At 32.7% G+C, this 18,641-nt stretch overlaps 2 protein-coding genes across 4 annotated transcripts; one reads left to right on the forward strand and one right to left on the reverse strand.

Moving 5' to 3' along the window:
• Window positions 1-9,602: 9,602 nt before the first annotated feature.
• LOC127738831 (uncharacterized) lies at window positions 9,603-10,699 on the reverse strand. The gene has a single exon (XM_052250234.1). It carries the CDS (start codon window positions 10,478-10,480, stop codon window positions 9,680-9,682), a length of 801 nt encoding a protein of 266 aa, XP_052106194.1. The 5' UTR covers window positions 10,481-10,699; the 3' UTR covers window positions 9,603-9,679.
• A 370-nt stretch (window positions 10,700-11,069) lies between these two features.
• On the forward strand, window positions 11,070-18,194 carry LOC127738821 (uncharacterized). 3 transcript variants are annotated; one of them, XM_052250224.1, is made up of 2 exons: window positions 11,070-11,169; window positions 16,835-18,194. In XM_052250224.1, the coding sequence occupies exon 2, from the start codon at window positions 16,879-16,881 to the stop codon at window positions 17,998-18,000; it is 1,122 nt and encodes a 373-aa protein (XP_052106184.1). In that variant the 5' UTR covers window positions 11,070-11,169; window positions 16,835-16,878; the 3' UTR covers window positions 18,001-18,194. The 3 variants fall into 3 exon arrangements, with proteins under 3 accessions (XP_052106184.1, XP_052106185.1, XP_052106182.1); XM_052250225.1 differs by lacking the exon at window positions 11,070-11,169 and adding an exon at window positions 11,409-11,503; XM_052250222.1 differs by lacking the exon at window positions 11,070-11,169 and adding an exon at window positions 16,653-16,746.
• Window positions 18,195-18,641: the final 447 nt, after the last annotated feature.

The following is an 18,641-nucleotide window of genomic DNA, read 5'->3' on the forward strand; positions in this document are numbered from 1 at the left end:
GACCCATCTTTATTCCATTTAATTGATAAATTCAACAACTTCTACCGTTATCTTGTTGATATGTTTTCGTTAAGTAATCAAGAATTCTCTAAATATACTGCCGAACTTTACCCAAAGGAACTTACTTTAAATAAATCAAATATTTACAGCAATAACTATCCTTTCCCAGATTATATATTTCAGTTTTACACCATAAACTCTACACAAAAAATTACGACAAAAAGGACGATTTTTCTTTCCCTATTATGAGTTTTCCTTTTTGGACAGTGATGTTCCTTTGGCACCGTCTTACGGTGTTTATATATCCCAACTCGTTCTCTATGCCCGTATCTGTAGTGACGTTTTGGATTTCAATGAGTGAAATCTATGTACTACTGGTAAATTATTAAGTCAGGGATTTCGTTACCACAGATTACTAAAACCCTTTACTAAATTCTTTCATAGATTCAAAGATTTGGTTTGCAATTAAGCTTGACTGTACCTGCAAAAACTTATTTCAAATGGAATAGCACATCCTAATTTTTACAGTGATGTTGTTTATTGAGCCCTGAAATTTATATACGATCCGGGGAAACGTGTAAATCCTTTAAACAAACAATAAACTTATTCTAAAAGGTTACCAAATCACCACTGTATTTATATCTTTGAATATTGTTTTTATTGGTATAACATGTATGAATATTGATTTAGTTATCAGTAAATCAAAACATACTAAATATCATTGTTATACACATGCATTTTGACGGTACTACAATCTGTTGATACCTATATTTTGGCATTGCATAAGGTCATGTTTTTCTCTGACTGTTTATGAAGTCTTTACACTAACTAAATCCATTGTATGTTGGATGTGTACTGATTGATATTTTAGTCTAAGATACATTATATTTGTATTAGTCGTTATTGGCTTTCAACTAATTGTTAGTAACTACGAGTACTCTCAGATCTGTGCTTTTTTGTTGTTGGGGATGTATACGTCCGGTCTGTGGTTTTGTAAGATGTTTTTCTGCTTTGTATCGATCTGATGAGATAAGCTTTCAAAAATCAGTCTCCCAAATAAAGTTTGGAGATTTCTTCTTCTTCTTCTTCTTCTTCTTCCGCCGCCTTTTTGTATGAACTTGTCCGCATCCATTTTCCAAAACCGCTAGTCAGATTTACTTAAGGTTCCACAAATTCTTAATTAGACTAACATATCTAGTGGTGCAATCAGGGTTTTGTTTGTGCATTGGGGTCTAAAATTGGGTACTTTGAGGGGCCAAAAGAAGGAAGGGGTTTACTAGAGAACCCTATGGGATTTTATTTTTTTTAATTTTCGAAATGATTTTAACTTGAAAACATTTAGTGATTGACACAATCTTTATAATTGAAAATGTTCTACATGATACAGCATATCAAATGAAATAAAGGGTCACCCCACTCCCTGCCATTTTAGAAAAATCTAATATCTTGTGAATGGTCGAGATCCCCATGATATATAGGGTCAGTCCCCAAATTGTTTCCCCCACCCCATGTTTATATATCTAGTAAATGGTCGAGATCCCCACCCCTAAACCATATATATTCCTATTCGTCATGCCTCGAAGATTTGAATGATATATAGGGTCAGCCCCCAATGATCACCCACCCCCCTGCCATTTAAGAAAGCTCTAATATCTTGTCAGTGGTGATGATCCCCACCCCTAAACCATACATATTCTGGTTTGTCACAATAACGCACATCAAATAAAGAAAAGGGTTAGTCCCCATGGATCAACCCCACCCCTGCTATTTAAGAAAGTTCTAATATCTTGTAAATGGTCAAGATCCCCACACCTAAACCATATATATTCTGGTTTATCATGATATAGAACATCAAATGAAATAAAAGAGTAGTTCCCAGGGGTAATCCCCAACCCCTGCCATTTGAGAAAGTTCTACTATCTTGTAAATGGTCGAGATCCCCACCCTTAACCATATATATTCCTGTTCGTCATGTCACAAAGATTCGAATGATACATAGGGTCAGTCCCCAGGTGTTTCCTCCCACCCCTAATGTTTATATATTTTGTAAATGGTCGAGATCCCCACCCCTAAACCATATATATTCCTATTCGTCATATCCCAAAGATTTGAATGATATATAGGGTCAGTCCGAATCACCAGGGATCAACCCCCTTACCCCTGCCATTTGAGAAAGTTCTAATATCTTGCCAGTGATGACGATCCTCACCCCTAAACCATATACATTCTGGTTTGTCATTCCAAGATGATTTGAATGATAAACAGGGTAAGACCCAAGGGGTCATCCCCATTTGAATATGTTCAAATATCTTGTAAATGATCAAGATCTCCACTCCTAAACCATATATATTCCTGTTCGTCATGTCACGAAGATTTGAATGATATATAGGGTAAGTCCCCAGGGGTCACTAATGCATATCACTTTACTGGACCAAACCATTTTTTATTGGACTTTGGCCAATGTCCGGCGACCTTGGGAATGACTGTAACTATGGGAACTTTGTTTGGGAGACTTCGTAACAGCATCATGTTACAATCATTTCTTGTTCTTATGTTGTGCTGTAACAACGCTGTCCCAGGAAAAGGAGGGGGTTTAGCGCTCACAAACATGTTTAACCCCACAGTGACCACATTCTTTATGTGTCTGTCCCGAATCAGGAGCCTGTAGTTCAGTAGTTTGATTTTTATAGTTTGTTCTTATGTTGTACTGTTACACCATTATCCAAGGTAAGTGGGAGGGTTTTGCGCCAACAAACTAGTTTAACCCCGCCACATTCTGTATGTGCCTGTCCTAAGTCAGGAGCCTGTAATTCAGTGGTTGTCTTTTATTTCTGTATATCATATTTGTTTCGTTCGTAAATCAGTTTTCTCGTTAGAATTGTTTTACACTTGTCATTTAGGGACCTTTTATAGCGGACTATGCGGCATGGGATTTGCTCATTTTTTAAGGTAGTACGGTGACCTATTATAATTGTTGTTAACTTCTATGTCATTTGGTCTCTGGTGAGGAGTTGTCTCATTTGCAATAATACCACATCTTCTAACATGTATATTGCTGTTTAGAATAGATTGTGTTTTCATGAAATATGTATTAAGAATTGTATTGTCAACGATGAGAAACATGTATTATTTAACTGTCCAGTATATGCAGATTTTCGTGCTATATTACTTAACCATCACGCTTATTCATTTGATTGTAACTTTGTTTATATGTCCAATATAAGATGACAAATTCAAGTTATTATTCACAAATGAAAATTTGTGTTATTCTATAGACAAATTTGCTGTTATGTCTTGTTGAAAAGAAAAAGTATTTTATATACTTGTAGAAAGTTGTTTGTTTTGTGTGAAAATCTCTCATAATATTTTTAAGTGGCTCTTGTTGTTATAAATTTTGACTGAGATTTTATCAATATCTGTATAAATTTGATGTCAACAAAAAGGTGAAACGTTAATAAATAAATGTGGATAGTGTCCACATGTGGACACAGATGATACCCCCGCTTGCATATCATATAGTTATAAAGGGACATAACTGAGGAACGGTAAAAGTGACGCTACCCAAATTTGAACTTGATCTGAGTTTTGTGGTAATAAGCATTGTGTGTAAGTCTCATAACATTTGGTTGAGGCTAACTTAAGTAGAGAACAGAAACTAAAAATTCAGCAATTTTTCTATTTGCAAACACGCATAACTCTAGAACGGTTGTGTATAAGTTTTATAACATTTGGTTGAGACAAACTAAAGTTAGAGAACGGAAACGAAAAATTCAGCAATTTTTATGTTTATAAAGGGACATAATTCAAGAATGGCAAAAGTGTAGCCACTACATTTTGTACTTAATCTGTATAATGTAGTAATAAGCATTGTGTATAAGTTTCATAATATTTGGTTGAGGCAAACTAAAGTTAGAAAACGGAAACAAAAAATTGGTACTTAACCTCAGTTTTGTGGTAATGAATTTGGTGTATAGGCTTTATAATGTTTGGTTGGGGCAAACTTAAATAACAGAATGGAAACTAAAAATTTTGCAATCTTTCGATTTATAAAGGGGCATAACTCAATAATGATTAAAGTGACACTACACAAATTCAACTTGATCTGTGTTTTATCAGTGGAAGTCAAAATAAAACTTTGCATTGCATAAAGCATTGATTCTAGTTGATTCAACTATAATCATGGACAAAGGAAGATAACTCCAACTTTTTAAAATAACTTGATATTTAGAAGAAAATAAAAAATTTGCATTTTTTTTCATTTATAAAGGGGCATAACTTTAGAACGGTTAAAGTGACGCCACCAAAATTCTAACTTGATCTGTAATTTTGTGGTAATAAGCATTGTGTATAAAATTCATGCATTTGGTTGAGGCAAACTCAAGTTAGAGAACAGAAACCAATTTTGGGACGGACAAGGGTAAAACTTAATGCCCCCACCGCAACGGCGGGGGCATAATTATGTGTGTTATGTGCAGGCATGGGGCGAATTACATTGCAATGTAATGCATTATATTACAATTACTTTGACCAAACCATGCATTATATTACAATTACAATTACATGCATTTATCAAAGTAATGCATTATATTACAATTACTTTTGCAAAGTAATGCCTTGAATTACACATTACATTTGAAAATTTTATTAGTGAATAGAAAAATTAAACATTTTGAAAAACAACTAGAAGTCACAAAAGATTCTAGCATATGCAGTAACTGTTCCATGAATTGAATATAAGTATACATGTAAAAAGTCTATTTAATTTGACTTTTACAATTTTTAATTATTTTAACTTAATGTTGACTTTAACTTTTATAAAATATTTTTGTTGTTGTTTTTTTTTTTTAATTTTAAACGAAATATTTAATGACTGTGAATTACTTCCCTAATTATAAAATAAACATAGACCTTAATTAATGAACAATTGTCAAAATGGTGAAAATATTGATTGTTAAACAAACTAATTAGTGTTTTATAACAAAGTTTAATTATCTTTTATTTAAGCAAAACAAAGATATTCTTTGATCTTATGACAACAATACAGCTAATCTTTTCAAATATCAATCTTTTTATGCAGGAAAATGTATGAAATAAGATGAAATAAAGAATATATTTTAATGATTAACATATTCTTAGTTAATCAAGAAATCTTAAATTTGGTTAAGTTAAAACTCCAACAATATGTTAAAGATGTAGTATGTATGTAAAAAAGTAATGACATGTAATGCCATGTAATGCATGAAATTACACAAATTTTTGCTAAAGTAATGCATTATATTACAATTACATGTAATGCACAAATTGCTGCATTACACATTACATGCAATTACTTGGAAAAATATAATGCATTACTATGCATTACAATTACAAATTTGCATTACCCCATGCCTGGTTATGTGTATAATTATGTATATGTGTCTTATCAACTTTTCATTGATAAATTAAGAAAATAAGCTTCAAACTCCCTCAGAGAAAGTTGGTCTAAGGCAGATTTGGCTATTCTTTCTAGATCTCTTTTGGTCATATAGCTCCGCACGTATTCAAGTATTCATGAGGATCTGGATTTGGGGAGGGGGGGGGATCCTCCATTTCTGTAATCAATAATTTTTAGGCCATTTTTCTCTATTCTTTATTTTTTGGACCATTATCCTCTATTCTTTATATTTTAGCACCTCATAATTCTCTATTCTTTATCTTTTTTTTGTTTCATTTTTCTCTATTCTGTATATTGTTTGTCCATTACTCTCTATTCTGTACACCCCCACCCACACCCTCATTCAAACATCCTTGGCTTTCAATGTTTTGGGTTGACCGTTCCAGCTGAAGGTAAATCGAGATGAGCGCTTCGGACGAACCAAAGTTATAAAATGATGTTTTCTTTTGTAAAGAATCACTCTTCATAGAGTTATGGGAAATTTATTTAAAACATTAAAAGGGGTTGTTCTCTTCCAGTACAAATTGAATACTTTAGAAAAATATTGTAAACTTCCTAATGCAGTTACTATGTACAGTTCTGAAAATAAGGATAGCGGTAAACACGGTAAATGCTTCAGTTTTTCCCATTTTTCAAAGTACCATACTCTCTACTAATAAAAAGTATATGTTGGTTGCAGTTTAACTGCTTTAGGCGAGAGGATTCCGTGGTGTTTAATTGTTTAAATAGTCACAGGTGAATTATAGTTGTTTTTTTTCTTATCCTGAAAGTATTTAATACAGAAATTTATCAATATTGCTCTTTTTTTTTGCCTCCTCGGGGCTTCATTTACTTTAGGGGACCCTGTAGTTTCAAGTGAGAGTGCCGGCTTGGGTTAGGTTAGGATATGTTTTCATGCAGGGTTAATTATGTGTAAAAGATAGTTTTAAGTTTTTGGGTTGAGGTAAATTTAGGACTTTTAGGTCTTTCTGTTTTGAATTTCCCTTGGAGTTATTTTACTTTTAAGAAAAGTCCAATATGGTTCGGGTCCTCTAAAGTAAATGATAAACCCTCCCTTCGAATTACCGTTTTGTTAAGTTGTTGTGTCTGCATTTTATTTAAACATATAGAGTAATTGCATAGTCATTGGTAGTACATTTTGTTTTATTCTTACATTTTTTCTAGTGTAAAGAGACAGACTCAGATAGTGCAACGACAACTTTTGAGATCGAATTAAATGCACGAGTCTAAGCCCCTCATGCAGTCGAAAGTGAAATTGAGAGGTGTAATAACTTTAAAAAAATGTCAAGTTAATGTACTATACATACAAGAGAAGTTGACACACTCGAAGATCAAAGGAAAAACTAACATATAATAATTTATGAAAACAATATATATCTTTCCGTTAGTCTAAGTTCCCTGCTAACCAATGAGGACGCAGATGTGGGGGTTAGAACAGGTCAAGTCCGTTTTTATTATCAAAAGGGGGAAACAAGTACGAAGTCTTGACATAACAACTACATGTAGTCAATCTAAAATGTCAATGGAGCTTAGCAAATCTCAGGAGTAACACGTAACATGTACTATTTTTCATGTCCTTTTATGCTGAATATTTGGTGCCCACAACTTTTGATTTTACATGTAGCTCTTGATCACTTTAGCGTTACAGTATAAATAAGAAGATGTGGTATGAGTGCCAATGAGACAACTCTCCATCCAAGTCACAATGTGTAAAAAGTAAACAATTATAGGTCAAAGTTAGCCCTCTTAGTTGTCAAACTTGGTAGTTTGAAATTTCAAGATAATGTTATGAAATACAAAATGCATGGATATGGTTTGTAAAAATCCCCAATGTCTATAGTAAACACGAAATGATCACGGGGTGTAAGAAGCAGCTTCACTTGACTCAGAGCGACTAACAAGTTGACATATTATGTTGAAATTGATCTATTACAATAGGGCCAAAAATAAAACTGAAATTGTTTAATGTTATGTTGCCTACCTACCCACATAAAATGCAGCCTACCCGAAAAAATTTATGACACAAAATCATTTAAAAAAAAATTCAAAGATTTTTTCCTGCTCTAATGCGTTTTCTTGTGTAAAATTTGTGTAAAATTTAAGTGTGATGTTGCGCCGATAAGAATAGAAACTGTGTGATGTAAAGGCATTGTATAGTTTGTTCTTATGTTGTACTGTTACACCACTGTCCCTGGTTAGTGAGAGGGTTTTGCGCCAGCAAACTAGTTTAACCCCGCCACATTCTGTATGTGCCTGTCCCAAGCCAGGAGCCTGTAATCCATTGGTTGTCGTTTGTTGCTGTACATCATATTTGTTTTTCGTTCATAAATCAGACCGTTAGTTTTCTCGTTTGAATTGTTCTACATTTGTCATTTAGTAGCCTATTATAGCTGACTATGTGGTATGGGATTTGCTCATTTTTGAAGGCAGTATAGTGACCTATCATAATTGTTGTTAACTTCTATGTCATTTGGTCTCTGGTGGAGAGTTGTCTCATTGGCAATCATACCCTGAGATCATACCACATCTTCTTATTTTTATATTGTTGCTGAGAATAGATTGTGTTTTCATGAAATATGTATTAAGAATTGTATTGTCGAAGTTGAGAAACATGTATTATTCAACTGTCCAGTATATGCAGATTTTTGTGCTATATTACTTAACCATCACGCTAATTCATTTGATTGTAACTTTGTTAATATGTCCAATATAAGATGACAAATTCAAGTTTTTATTCACAAATGAAAATTTGTGTTATTTTATAGACAAAATAGCATCTGCTATATTGTCTTGTTGAAAAGAAAAAGTATTTTTATTTACTTGTAGAAAGTTGTTTGTTTTGTGTGATAATCTCTCATAATTTTTTTTAAAGTGGCTTTTGTTGTTTTAAATTTTGACTGAGATTTTATAAATATCTGTCAACAAAAAGGTGAGACGTTAATAAATTATTTGTGTTGTCTTTAACAATTTTCATTGATAAATTAAATTATTAAGAAAATAAGCTTCCAACTCCCTCAGAGAAAGTTGATCTAAGGCGGATGTGGGTTTTCTTTCTATATCCTTTTTGGCCATATAGCTCCACACGTATTTAAGTATTCTTGAGGGTCTGGATGAGGGTTCCTCCATTTCTGTATTCTTTAATTTTATAGGCCATGTTTCTCTATTCTTTATACTTTTTGTCCATTATTCTTTTGTCTTTTGTAAGAATCTCTCGATATGGAGTTGTGAGAATCTTATTTAAAAAATCAAAAGTGGGTGTCCTCTTCAAATGAAAATTAAACAATTTAAAAAGAGATTTTAAACTTTCCAATGAATTTAAAAAAAAGAACTATGGTAAACGCGATAATCCAGCATTTCAACAATTGTGATTACTTTGCATTACTTTCCATTTCTTCGAACTATCGTACTCTAAGTCTACTGCCGACAAGGGCGATTACCTTCTAATAAAATGTATATGTTGGTTGCAGTGTAACTGATATAGGCGAGAGGATTCCGTGGTTGTTCATTGTTTTTAAATATATCCGTAAATGTTTAAAACACTTAAGTAAATTTCGAATTAACTGGCAAAAGGACATATTTCACAAAAATATATTTGAACTAAGGGAACAAATAAATGACTGTGTCACATTTTGGAACGGTACTTGCATGGCTACTTGCACGAGAAAGCAATGGTGGGTAAAACCAGGTTTCAAAAGGGAGAATCTTCCACTTTGATAAGTTCAAAATTACATACGCGAACGAACATAATGACAACACTACAAAGCTTTTGTGTCACACTTATGTTTATAAATGAGTGGGTGTGTGTGAAGCGGTGACATATATGTCATACATGTACCGTGGCATGTCATAGTTATCAATTAAAAAATCGTGCTACGTACTGTAAACTAATTTTGTCCGTAAATGTCTTGATAATGTAGAATAAATAGGTAACTGTATGTGACAGATGAAAAAACTGATATTTAAAAGAAATTCTCTACTTCAAAGGTTCAAGAAATTCTCTACTTAATATATATGTAATATAGAAAAAATAGGAAACTATGAATTTAACATAACAGTTTAAAAACTGGTGTTTAAAAAGAAATTATCCGCTTAAAATGTTCCTACCATCCCCCTCCCCGAATCCCCTTTAAATTCGTCAATAAATTTTAAAAAAAACATGACAATTTAAGACGGTCAGCAGAAACTTTAATTTCATAATACAATTACTTGAATTAGAGTTATCTTTCCTAAAATAAATAACTTTCATCACCACGTCTTGCATGAACAATATTTTGGAAAAGACGTGATGGGTCTATCCATTACTTCTATATCTCCACATAAATTATAGTATGTCTTCTTTTCAGGACAGATTACAAAACCTGCACCATAATTCGTGCTCAGACCAAGCTTGACAAGCAATTCATGATTATAAGATGTCAATGTCTTGTGTTTTGATCCTTCTTTATTTCCCGCTTTTGTTGTCTGATGGCAAGCAAGGACGGTACTAGTAATGTCAATGACAGTATAAAAATGACAACGCGCAAAACCAACTAGCCAATTATCATAGGCAGGTCTGCCAATAACAAATTCTGGAATTGTATTCCAAGGAAACCTGGAGGTTGTTATGAAATAGTCTTCAGATGCAACGATAAAAAGTTTTCCTCTCTCTGATGCCGCCTTCCGAATATTGTCATAAGAAACCACTTCTTTTAAAGATAAATGTGGGATGTTAGTTCTTCTGCCTGTCAAAAACACATTGTGGTCTCTGTATGCCCGATTTACAGTATTTAAAGAATCTAAAAGGTCATCAATAAATAAAATATCACTATTACTAAAGCCATAATACGTAGAATTAAAGGTTGAGATGACAGTTTTAAACATATTCTTTAACACTGGAACCCCTTCAATGTGGTGAATAATCGGAAGCACTGACCACCCGTATTGTAGAGCCTCTTTTTTTAAATCTGAATTATTTGTGAACAGAACTAAATTTACCTTTGGTATGAAAGAACTCCAGTTTCTAAGTGTACAATTGTGAACGAAAAACTTTTCTGGTGACGGTTCCATGTTGTGAATAATGTTAGCAACGGGCGATCTTCTGCATATTCCATCTGGCGGGAAAAAACATGCCGACGCCTGCACTCATTAACTGTCGAATGGAATGCCTTTTCCAGTTTTTTGATATGAAGAGTTAGACTGGTGGATTCCACATCACAGTTGTTCGGTAAAATATTTTTAAATGTTCTTGCTCCATTATGATCAAGAAATAATTTCGCAGACGACAGGAAATCGCTAACAGAACAGAACAATCTGTCCTGACTTTTACGAATGTAAATGTATGACAAGACCATCATTAACATATTAAACACGACAAGAAATGTAAATATCGTTATGAATTTCTCCATCGTGCGTTGCAAGTAGTCCAACTTTACGCATATTGTTGTAAGTATTATTTTGCTTAGAAAACAACGATGCTAGCAGCTAAATTGTTTGAAGTAAATAAAAAACCATCACAAGGACAATATTGTAAAATGACTGTAGGTTGTGTGTATTGATGCAATCACAACTTATAAATAATAGGAACATGCATTTTATGCCCCAAGGCAAATATCTATAACGTGTTGTTTTGCCCTTAGAGCAAGTACACATTTCAGGTCTTAAACCAGAATACAGTCTTAAAATTAATACATTTATATTTTGCAAGTGAAGGTTTCATGCTTTTTCAAAGGAAAATTACTTATTTTGTTGCTTTAAACGTAAGTTATTATCCATTTTTAATTGTCTGTATTAACATAAATAATAGGATGAGTGTTTTCGAATATAGATTAAGGTTGCCAGGGAGTTTGTTAAATCATCAATAAATATTTAGCATAAAATCGTTAACAATGGAACATTTCGTTTGTAGTTTGTTAGTAATTTACATGAGCGACTATGACACTTGTAACACCTTCTCGTACCCAAATTTGAACAGGAAAAGGCAGATATATTTGTATGTGTCAATCAGATTTACTAATAAAAGGATCTTCGAATTATATTTTAAATGTTTCATTTGAACAAAGGAATAGTGAGAGATAAGAAGTAAATGAAAGGGTAAGCTTATGTTTCTTTTTTTATGGGGATCACACGCTTTAATTTTTATATGAGGATATAGGGGACAAAAAAGTGAGGATGTGAAATATAGGGGTTAAAAAAGGCGAGAAGTAGGAAAAAATTACAAAAAAAAGGGGATTTGGAAAATGGGCACCTCCGTGTCACCCCTCTTTTATTTTCTATTGCTCAAGGTCAAATTTGGAAACCTAATAAGCTAGCAAAGAGGAAAGAAACACAAAAACAAAACCACAGCCATATTCAATCAGCGCCATATTTTTATGGCCATTTATTCATACCAAATGCTACTATACTGTTCAACATTTTTATCTGGAATATATATAATGTTTCTATTTTCAACCCAATAATGACTAGAGGTCTGTGAATTTTCCATTGATAATCCTAGCTTCTTCTTTCTCAATAGGTTTTTTAAAATAAAATTTTGTTGTTTTTGTTTTTGTTTTATCACAGACAATCAAAATCCTACATATAACTTTTATAGCGTGGCTTTTTCTCATTGCTGAAGGCCCTTACATAGCTGTTCACCTCATCGTCACTGGCAATCATACCACATCTTTTTATTTTTATTAACAAACAAAAACTAGTTTGATTTAACAAAGCAACACAATCTTGCATATAATTTAGAAAGTTATGTTTTAGAGTGTTTCATATGAATTGGTATTTTACCCTCTGTTGAAATATACTATTTGTAAACTAGTTTTACATGCATTTGAATTTAGATTCGGCTATGAAAAATAAAAGAACTTTTGAGCACGCATGCTGAAACAACTACAACTTCATTATTGTTTATAGATTTATTGAAACCATGTAGCTTTCACTTTGTATATTAGATTCTTATTCAAATTTTACTATAATAGTCTAGACTATTAATCAAGACTTTAATTCTCAAAACTTCAACTTAGTTAACATGTGATCACAGACGTTTGGAGTTAGAACGTTGATGACTTCGTTTCATTTTCATTTTAGTATCGTGATTAATTGATACATTTATTTTCCTTCAGGAAAAATAATGACCACTAAAGTTCATTAATTTAAATACTAAGTAAAAATAATAATAATAATACGAATAATATTCTTTATTTAAAGATGGTAACCAAAGTAACTCAATGGTTTTTATCACAGCGCTGTTTTTGCAGGATTTTTTCTTTCGCCTCCAAATATAAAATATGGAACCCGTGTACACGCGTATTGAATACATGTTGGTAAAGTTTAATTTCATAGTTTGAATGCTTTCTATGAGAAAGGGGTTGTGCCGTTAATATTATCGGTAAAAAGAGACGTTTAGAAATATTTTTACGAGAATTCGAAAAGTGCTGTATTAATGAATCATTAACACTGCTATTGTTTAATGAGTCATACATTTATTTAAACACAGGAATATTATAGTTATTCATTTTGGTATTTCTAATCCTGAAAGTATTTGACAAAGAAATTAATCAATATTGCTCTTTCTTTTTGTAGCCCCCCCCCTTTTTCGGGCCTCCAGTTACTTAAGGGGATACTTAAGTTTTAGGGTTGAGGTAAATTTAGAAAGTTCCCCATATAGTTCGGGTCCACTAAAATAAATGACACCCCCTCCCTTTGAATTGATGTTTTGTTAATTTGTTGTGTCTGCATTTTATTTAAACATATAGAATAATTGCATAGTCATTGGTAGTACATTTTGTTTTATTCTTACATTTTTTCTAGCCCAACGAGACAGACTTAGACAGTGCAATAAAAACTTTTGAGATCGAAAGGTGTAATAACTTTAAATTTTATTTATGTTTAAAAAATGTCAGATTTAATGTACTATACATACAAGAGAAGTTGACACACTCGAAGATCAAAGGAAAAACTAACATTTATGTCCAAAAAAAAAAAGACATAACAATTCATGAAAATGATATATATATCTATCCGTTAGTCTAAGTCCCCTGCTAACCAACGAGGAGGTGGATGTGGGAGTTTAGAACAGGTTAAGTCCGTTTTGATTATCATAAGGGGGAAACAAGCATGAAGTCTTGACATAACAACTACATGTATAGTCAATCTATAATGTCAATGGGGCATATAGCAAATCTAAGGAGTGACACGTACTAATTGTGCATGTACGTTCATGCATATGCTGACTATTTGAAGTCCACAACTTTTAATTTTACATGTAGGTCATGTAGCTCTTGATCATTTTTGCGTATAACTATTGATGATACAAAGTCCTTAGTTTGACAAACATGGATGTTTGAAATTTCAAGATAACTAGAACACACCCGCGAAATCGCGTGCATTTAGAGTGTGGTTGAAAGTATGTAAACTGTTGTAGGATGAATTTTTGTAAAAGATTTTATGAATGGAGAATTTCAGGAGAGGTATCAAAAGTTATAGGTACTTGGTGAAAGTACAATTTTTTTTAGCCCTCCCCCTTTTTTCCAAAGTCCGTTATTTTTTGTTTTCTGTTTTTCTGTATACTATGAACATACATATACTATAAATAAAGTGTATTTGCTATTTACTATCAATTCCAAGTTGTAATACCATCCTAGGCGATTTAGTCATTATAGAGACTCTCTATATAATATATCAGTGACAGCCGCGGATAGTAAACTTTGAATTGATAGTAAATAGCAAATACACTTTATTTATAGTATATGTATGATCCTGGTATACAGAAAAACGCAAAAATAATTGTCCTGTCCCCAAGTGCTTATGAAAATTATGTGTAATTTTAAAAACAGTCCTAAACGGAAGTCTAGTCCATGACTTGAAAGTCCGTTCAATGACGGAAACAATATTCGTACGCCTTTATTTTTGTTTTTCTCCCAAAATAACCCAAACTGAATAACCATAAGCGCGGATGACAAATGCGACTATGCACGGTACCTATAGGACACAGAGGCATAATGATTAATTCATTGTGGAAAGAAGAGAAGCGACACACAAAATGAGGTCTTCTCATTTAATAGTATAGATGATAAGAAACAGAAAATACATGGATATTGTTTGTAAAAGTACACATTATATCTATAGTGAACACAGAACTATCCCGGGGGTGTTGGTAGCAGCTTGACTTAACTCAGAGCGACTAGCAACTTGACATATTATGTTGAAATTCACTTATTACTGTAACAATAGTTTTGCTAAAAATATAATTGTTTTTATTGACAACGTCAAGTGATATTAAATAGAATAGAACATATGTTTGTTTCTAAACTATGATGGACGGACTAGGTTAACCAAAGATTATGACAATAAACAATCAACTAAACACGTACAGAAGAGCCGAGGGAAATAATTACTTAAATGTATGATTTACTGCACAAAAAAAAAACCAATGTAAATAAATAATTATACAATTGTTTTTTTTTAACAATTTCTAATACTCGATTATGATTTCCTCTAGCCAATTTCAATATATGAGGATCTGGATGGGGTCCATCATTTCTGTAATCTTTATTGAATGTTTTAGGCCGTTTTTCTCTGTTCTTTATATTTTTTGCCCATTATTCTCTGTTCTTAAATTATTTCAGCACCTCATTTTTCTTTATCCTTTATCTTTATGGTCCATTTTTCTCTTTTCTTTATATGTTTTGCCCTTTATTCTCTATTCTGTAAACTCCCATCCACACCTTCATATATATACAATATGATTTTGGGGGAAATATTTCAGTATTTTATGCACGTTATATCCTGTTTTAAAACAATATGATCCCATGTTTTAAACAATAAGGCCCTTCCTACGTTTAATTGATGAAAGATGAAAGAAATTTCAAACAAGGGGTATGCTAAGGTTTTTACTTACATGAGCAACACGACGGGTGCCACATGTGGAGAAGGATCTGCATACCCTTTCGGAGCACCAGAGATTTCCCCCAGTTTTTGTTGAGGTTCATGTTGCTCAGTCTTTAGTTTTCTATGTTGTGTTTTATGTACTCTTGTTTGTTTTTTCCTCGTTTTTTGCCATAAAAGTGGTTTGTTATTTTCGACTTATGAGTTTGAATATCCCTTTGGTATCTTTCGTCCCTTTTTTAAGCAGTAACGAAGAAATATGGCACAAAAATTAAACCTATATGCAGTAAATGTAAATAAGAAAAAAACATGTATTCGGCTCGAAACCGTTGAAGTGCTCGGTAGACCTCGCTCTTCCCCAGTTTCTAGGCCTCATACAAAAAAGTTGATTTTTTCCTGACATTGAAATAATATTGTATATATAACCCATTATAATATGAGTATGTGTGGTTAAACGTCAATAAAAGAGCAACCCAACGACAAAAAAAAAACCAACTACAGTCCTGAACAATTAGGAATTGTCTTTAAAATAAAACGTTAACCTCTCTTTAATATATATGCATTATTTCTCTTTTGTTCGTCTGTACATTTGTCTGTTCGGCATTTCTATCTGGAATTGTTCATTAACCAGTGGCTAGATAACAATTTTTCATAAAAATGTTAAGTCATTTCGCAAATCCTTTTCTTTTCTTCACGAACTGACCCATTTTTGAAGGTTTCCAATAACCAAGCATATGGACTTTGTTATTTACAAATAGGAGTAAGCATAGTGTATCTGCATCTCATTTTAACACTGACTTGATTTCAATGAAATTTTACAGTATGTTCCTTACAGAATGTCATTGTGTCCCTCTTATGTTAGTTTTCTTTTTTTTTAAATAATTATAGGGGCTTAGAGGACGACCATTTGACATTTTGGGGTGAAGGAGGGGGAGGGGGCAGGAGATTTTTTTTATCAGATTGACTATTCATTTTCGTCCTCTCTTATGCAAAGTTTTGTATTTTCAGCTCTTACAAGGCCAGGATGTCCCCCCCGCAGACAATCAAATAATCGTCCCCTTTAAAACAAAAAGCACAACATGGATTTGCCACATCCATCACTATTTTTTTTATCATACATAATGAAAAATTTCAAATAAAAGGGCGTTTTGTTGATTACGTGTAAACCTAGCTATGTATCATATTATTTAGACGACTGATCAAATAATCTTATTTACATCAATAATCTATTTGTAAAGATTTATTATTTAGTTCATGCTGTCATTTCAACATGAAAATACAACAAAAAAATCACCTTTCGATTTTCTTGCATCTTCTATGTCAACAGCTGCTCGGCTTTTAATATTGAACCAATGTCCTTTCAAATTGATGACCTATAGAATGATCAGTCTGCTTTATTCATTCATACATACAGACATTTTCACCTTATATTCTTAAAATTTGAAACTGCAATTTTATCGGTAAGCATAATATATTTTGACGTGAAATTCCTACAACTGATATGGATGTAACGTTATAAATAATGTTACTATAACTGGTTTATTTCAGCAAATAAATGGATTTTGGTGAATTGGTACGAATACAACTGCACAATGGATTGGAACATACAGATATTAATTGGCCTTTCGTCTATTGGGATGCTAAATTTATTCTATTTCCTCTATATGACGAAATCACAGACGACGGAAAGAGTAGAACCGTGTTCGATAACAACATATTTAAGTGCTTTTACGAATTTTATGGATAATAACGGCAAACTACAGTTTTCTGATTCATTATCAAAGGAATGCTTGGGAAAAGCAGGAAATGAGGTTAATATGATCGTAAGAAAATCAGTTGCCCAAAGTATACGGGAGTGTCAATTAGAAAGTGCTAGGAAAATCGGTAGAATACCACTAAATGATAATATTTTGACATTATTTACTTCTTGGTCAATAGAATCTGATAAATTTCATGTTCACAATAACACAGTAATAAACTGGAATACATTCATGCCTCGTGTAAATTTGGTTTTATTTACAAACGACAGCGCATTGTCTGCTTATGTGCGGGACCGTGGCTGGACGTCATATCCGGTGACAAGACATGCAGCAGGAGGTGCGCCAATTCTTAAAAATATGTTTCAGACTGTCATGAATAATTTCAATTCCACTTTTTACGCATATGCAAACAGTGACAATCTCTTTGACTCATCATTATTAGATACATTATCAACAGTTTACAATGATCTAGATAACAAAAAACCTTTATTCATTAGTGGCAGAAGGACAAATGTGGCATTTTTGACCCCAAAAGAAGCGGCATCTTATGGAAATATTCAACAGGCAGCTAAAACACGAGGGGAATTGTTCTTAACTAATGCTCAAGACTATTTTATAACAAACAAGTATTTTGATTGGTCAGGTTTTCCTGACCTAGTTATTGGCCGCAGAGCATATGATAATTGGTTGGTATTACGTGCTCGTGCAATGGGTGCAAAAACAGTTGATGCGTCTAAAACTTTGCTACTCGTTCATCAGACTACAAAGGGAGGAAACTTTGAAGGACATGGTCGTGTAGACCCTAATTACAATGATGATCTCATTCTTCGTTTAGGCCTGGATAGAACATACGAAAAAGGGTTCACTACATGTATGGAATATGAAACCTTTATGTCACTTTGTGACGAAACGGAAGTAATTCAGCGTAATGTGATACCCGATTATTGTAAGTGAGATGGGGATAAATTAAATTCAATTAACCAAAAGCTCAACAATGGCATACACTTTCACATTTGTTTATTTTCTTTAATTTGCTACCATCTAGACTTTTTTTAAGTTGATGAGATCTAATCAAACCTTGTTGTCATACTACAAATTCAATATCCAAAGCAGAATTTTTAATAAAAGTATTCATTGGTGTCAATATAGCATGTGTTTTGTGTTCCTTTAGCTATGGACCCTTGGAAAAACAATGATACAATTTCCGTGCGCTAAAAGTTTGAAAAGCCCTCTCCCATTAAAAAAAAAGCAAAAAAAAAACAACAAAAAAAACAACTTTTAAGACCATATACCAAACGTGCCTAAACAGAGCAGTCAAAAAAATATTTAAGGTCAGATTTGCATAAGGGGTTGCAACCTTAGTTTTAGCTATAACTTTATTGCCATATAAATCATAAGATTTGTGATAGTAACATACACACATATAACATATAAACATTATATGAATGAAAACATACACACAAATACAAAAACAAAACCATAGGAAAACACATCCCATAAAACACATACAAGTAAAAAGCAAAACAATCCATTTATATACTAAAATAAATAAATCAAGAGTCCCCTGTCCACAGTTCTAATGCCTGTTTAAAAAA

Source organism: Mytilus californianus, unplaced genomic scaffold, assembly GCF_021869535.1.
Source record: "Mytilus californianus isolate M0D057914Y unplaced genomic scaffold, xbMytCali1.0.p SCAF_4, whole genome shotgun sequence".
In the NCBI taxonomy this organism is placed as follows: Eukaryota; Metazoa; Mollusca; class Bivalvia; order Mytilida; family Mytilidae; genus Mytilus; species Mytilus californianus.

What these genes read in the sequence shown, in the direction of transcription:
- LOC127738831 (XM_052250234.1), bottom strand. Translation starts at nt 10,480, where the DNA reads ATGGAACCGTCACCAGAAAAGTTTTTCGTTCACAATTGTACACTTAGA.
- LOC127738821 (XM_052250224.1), top strand. Translation starts at nt 16,879, where the DNA reads ATGGATTGGAACATACAGATATTAATTGGCCTTTCGTCTATTGGGATG.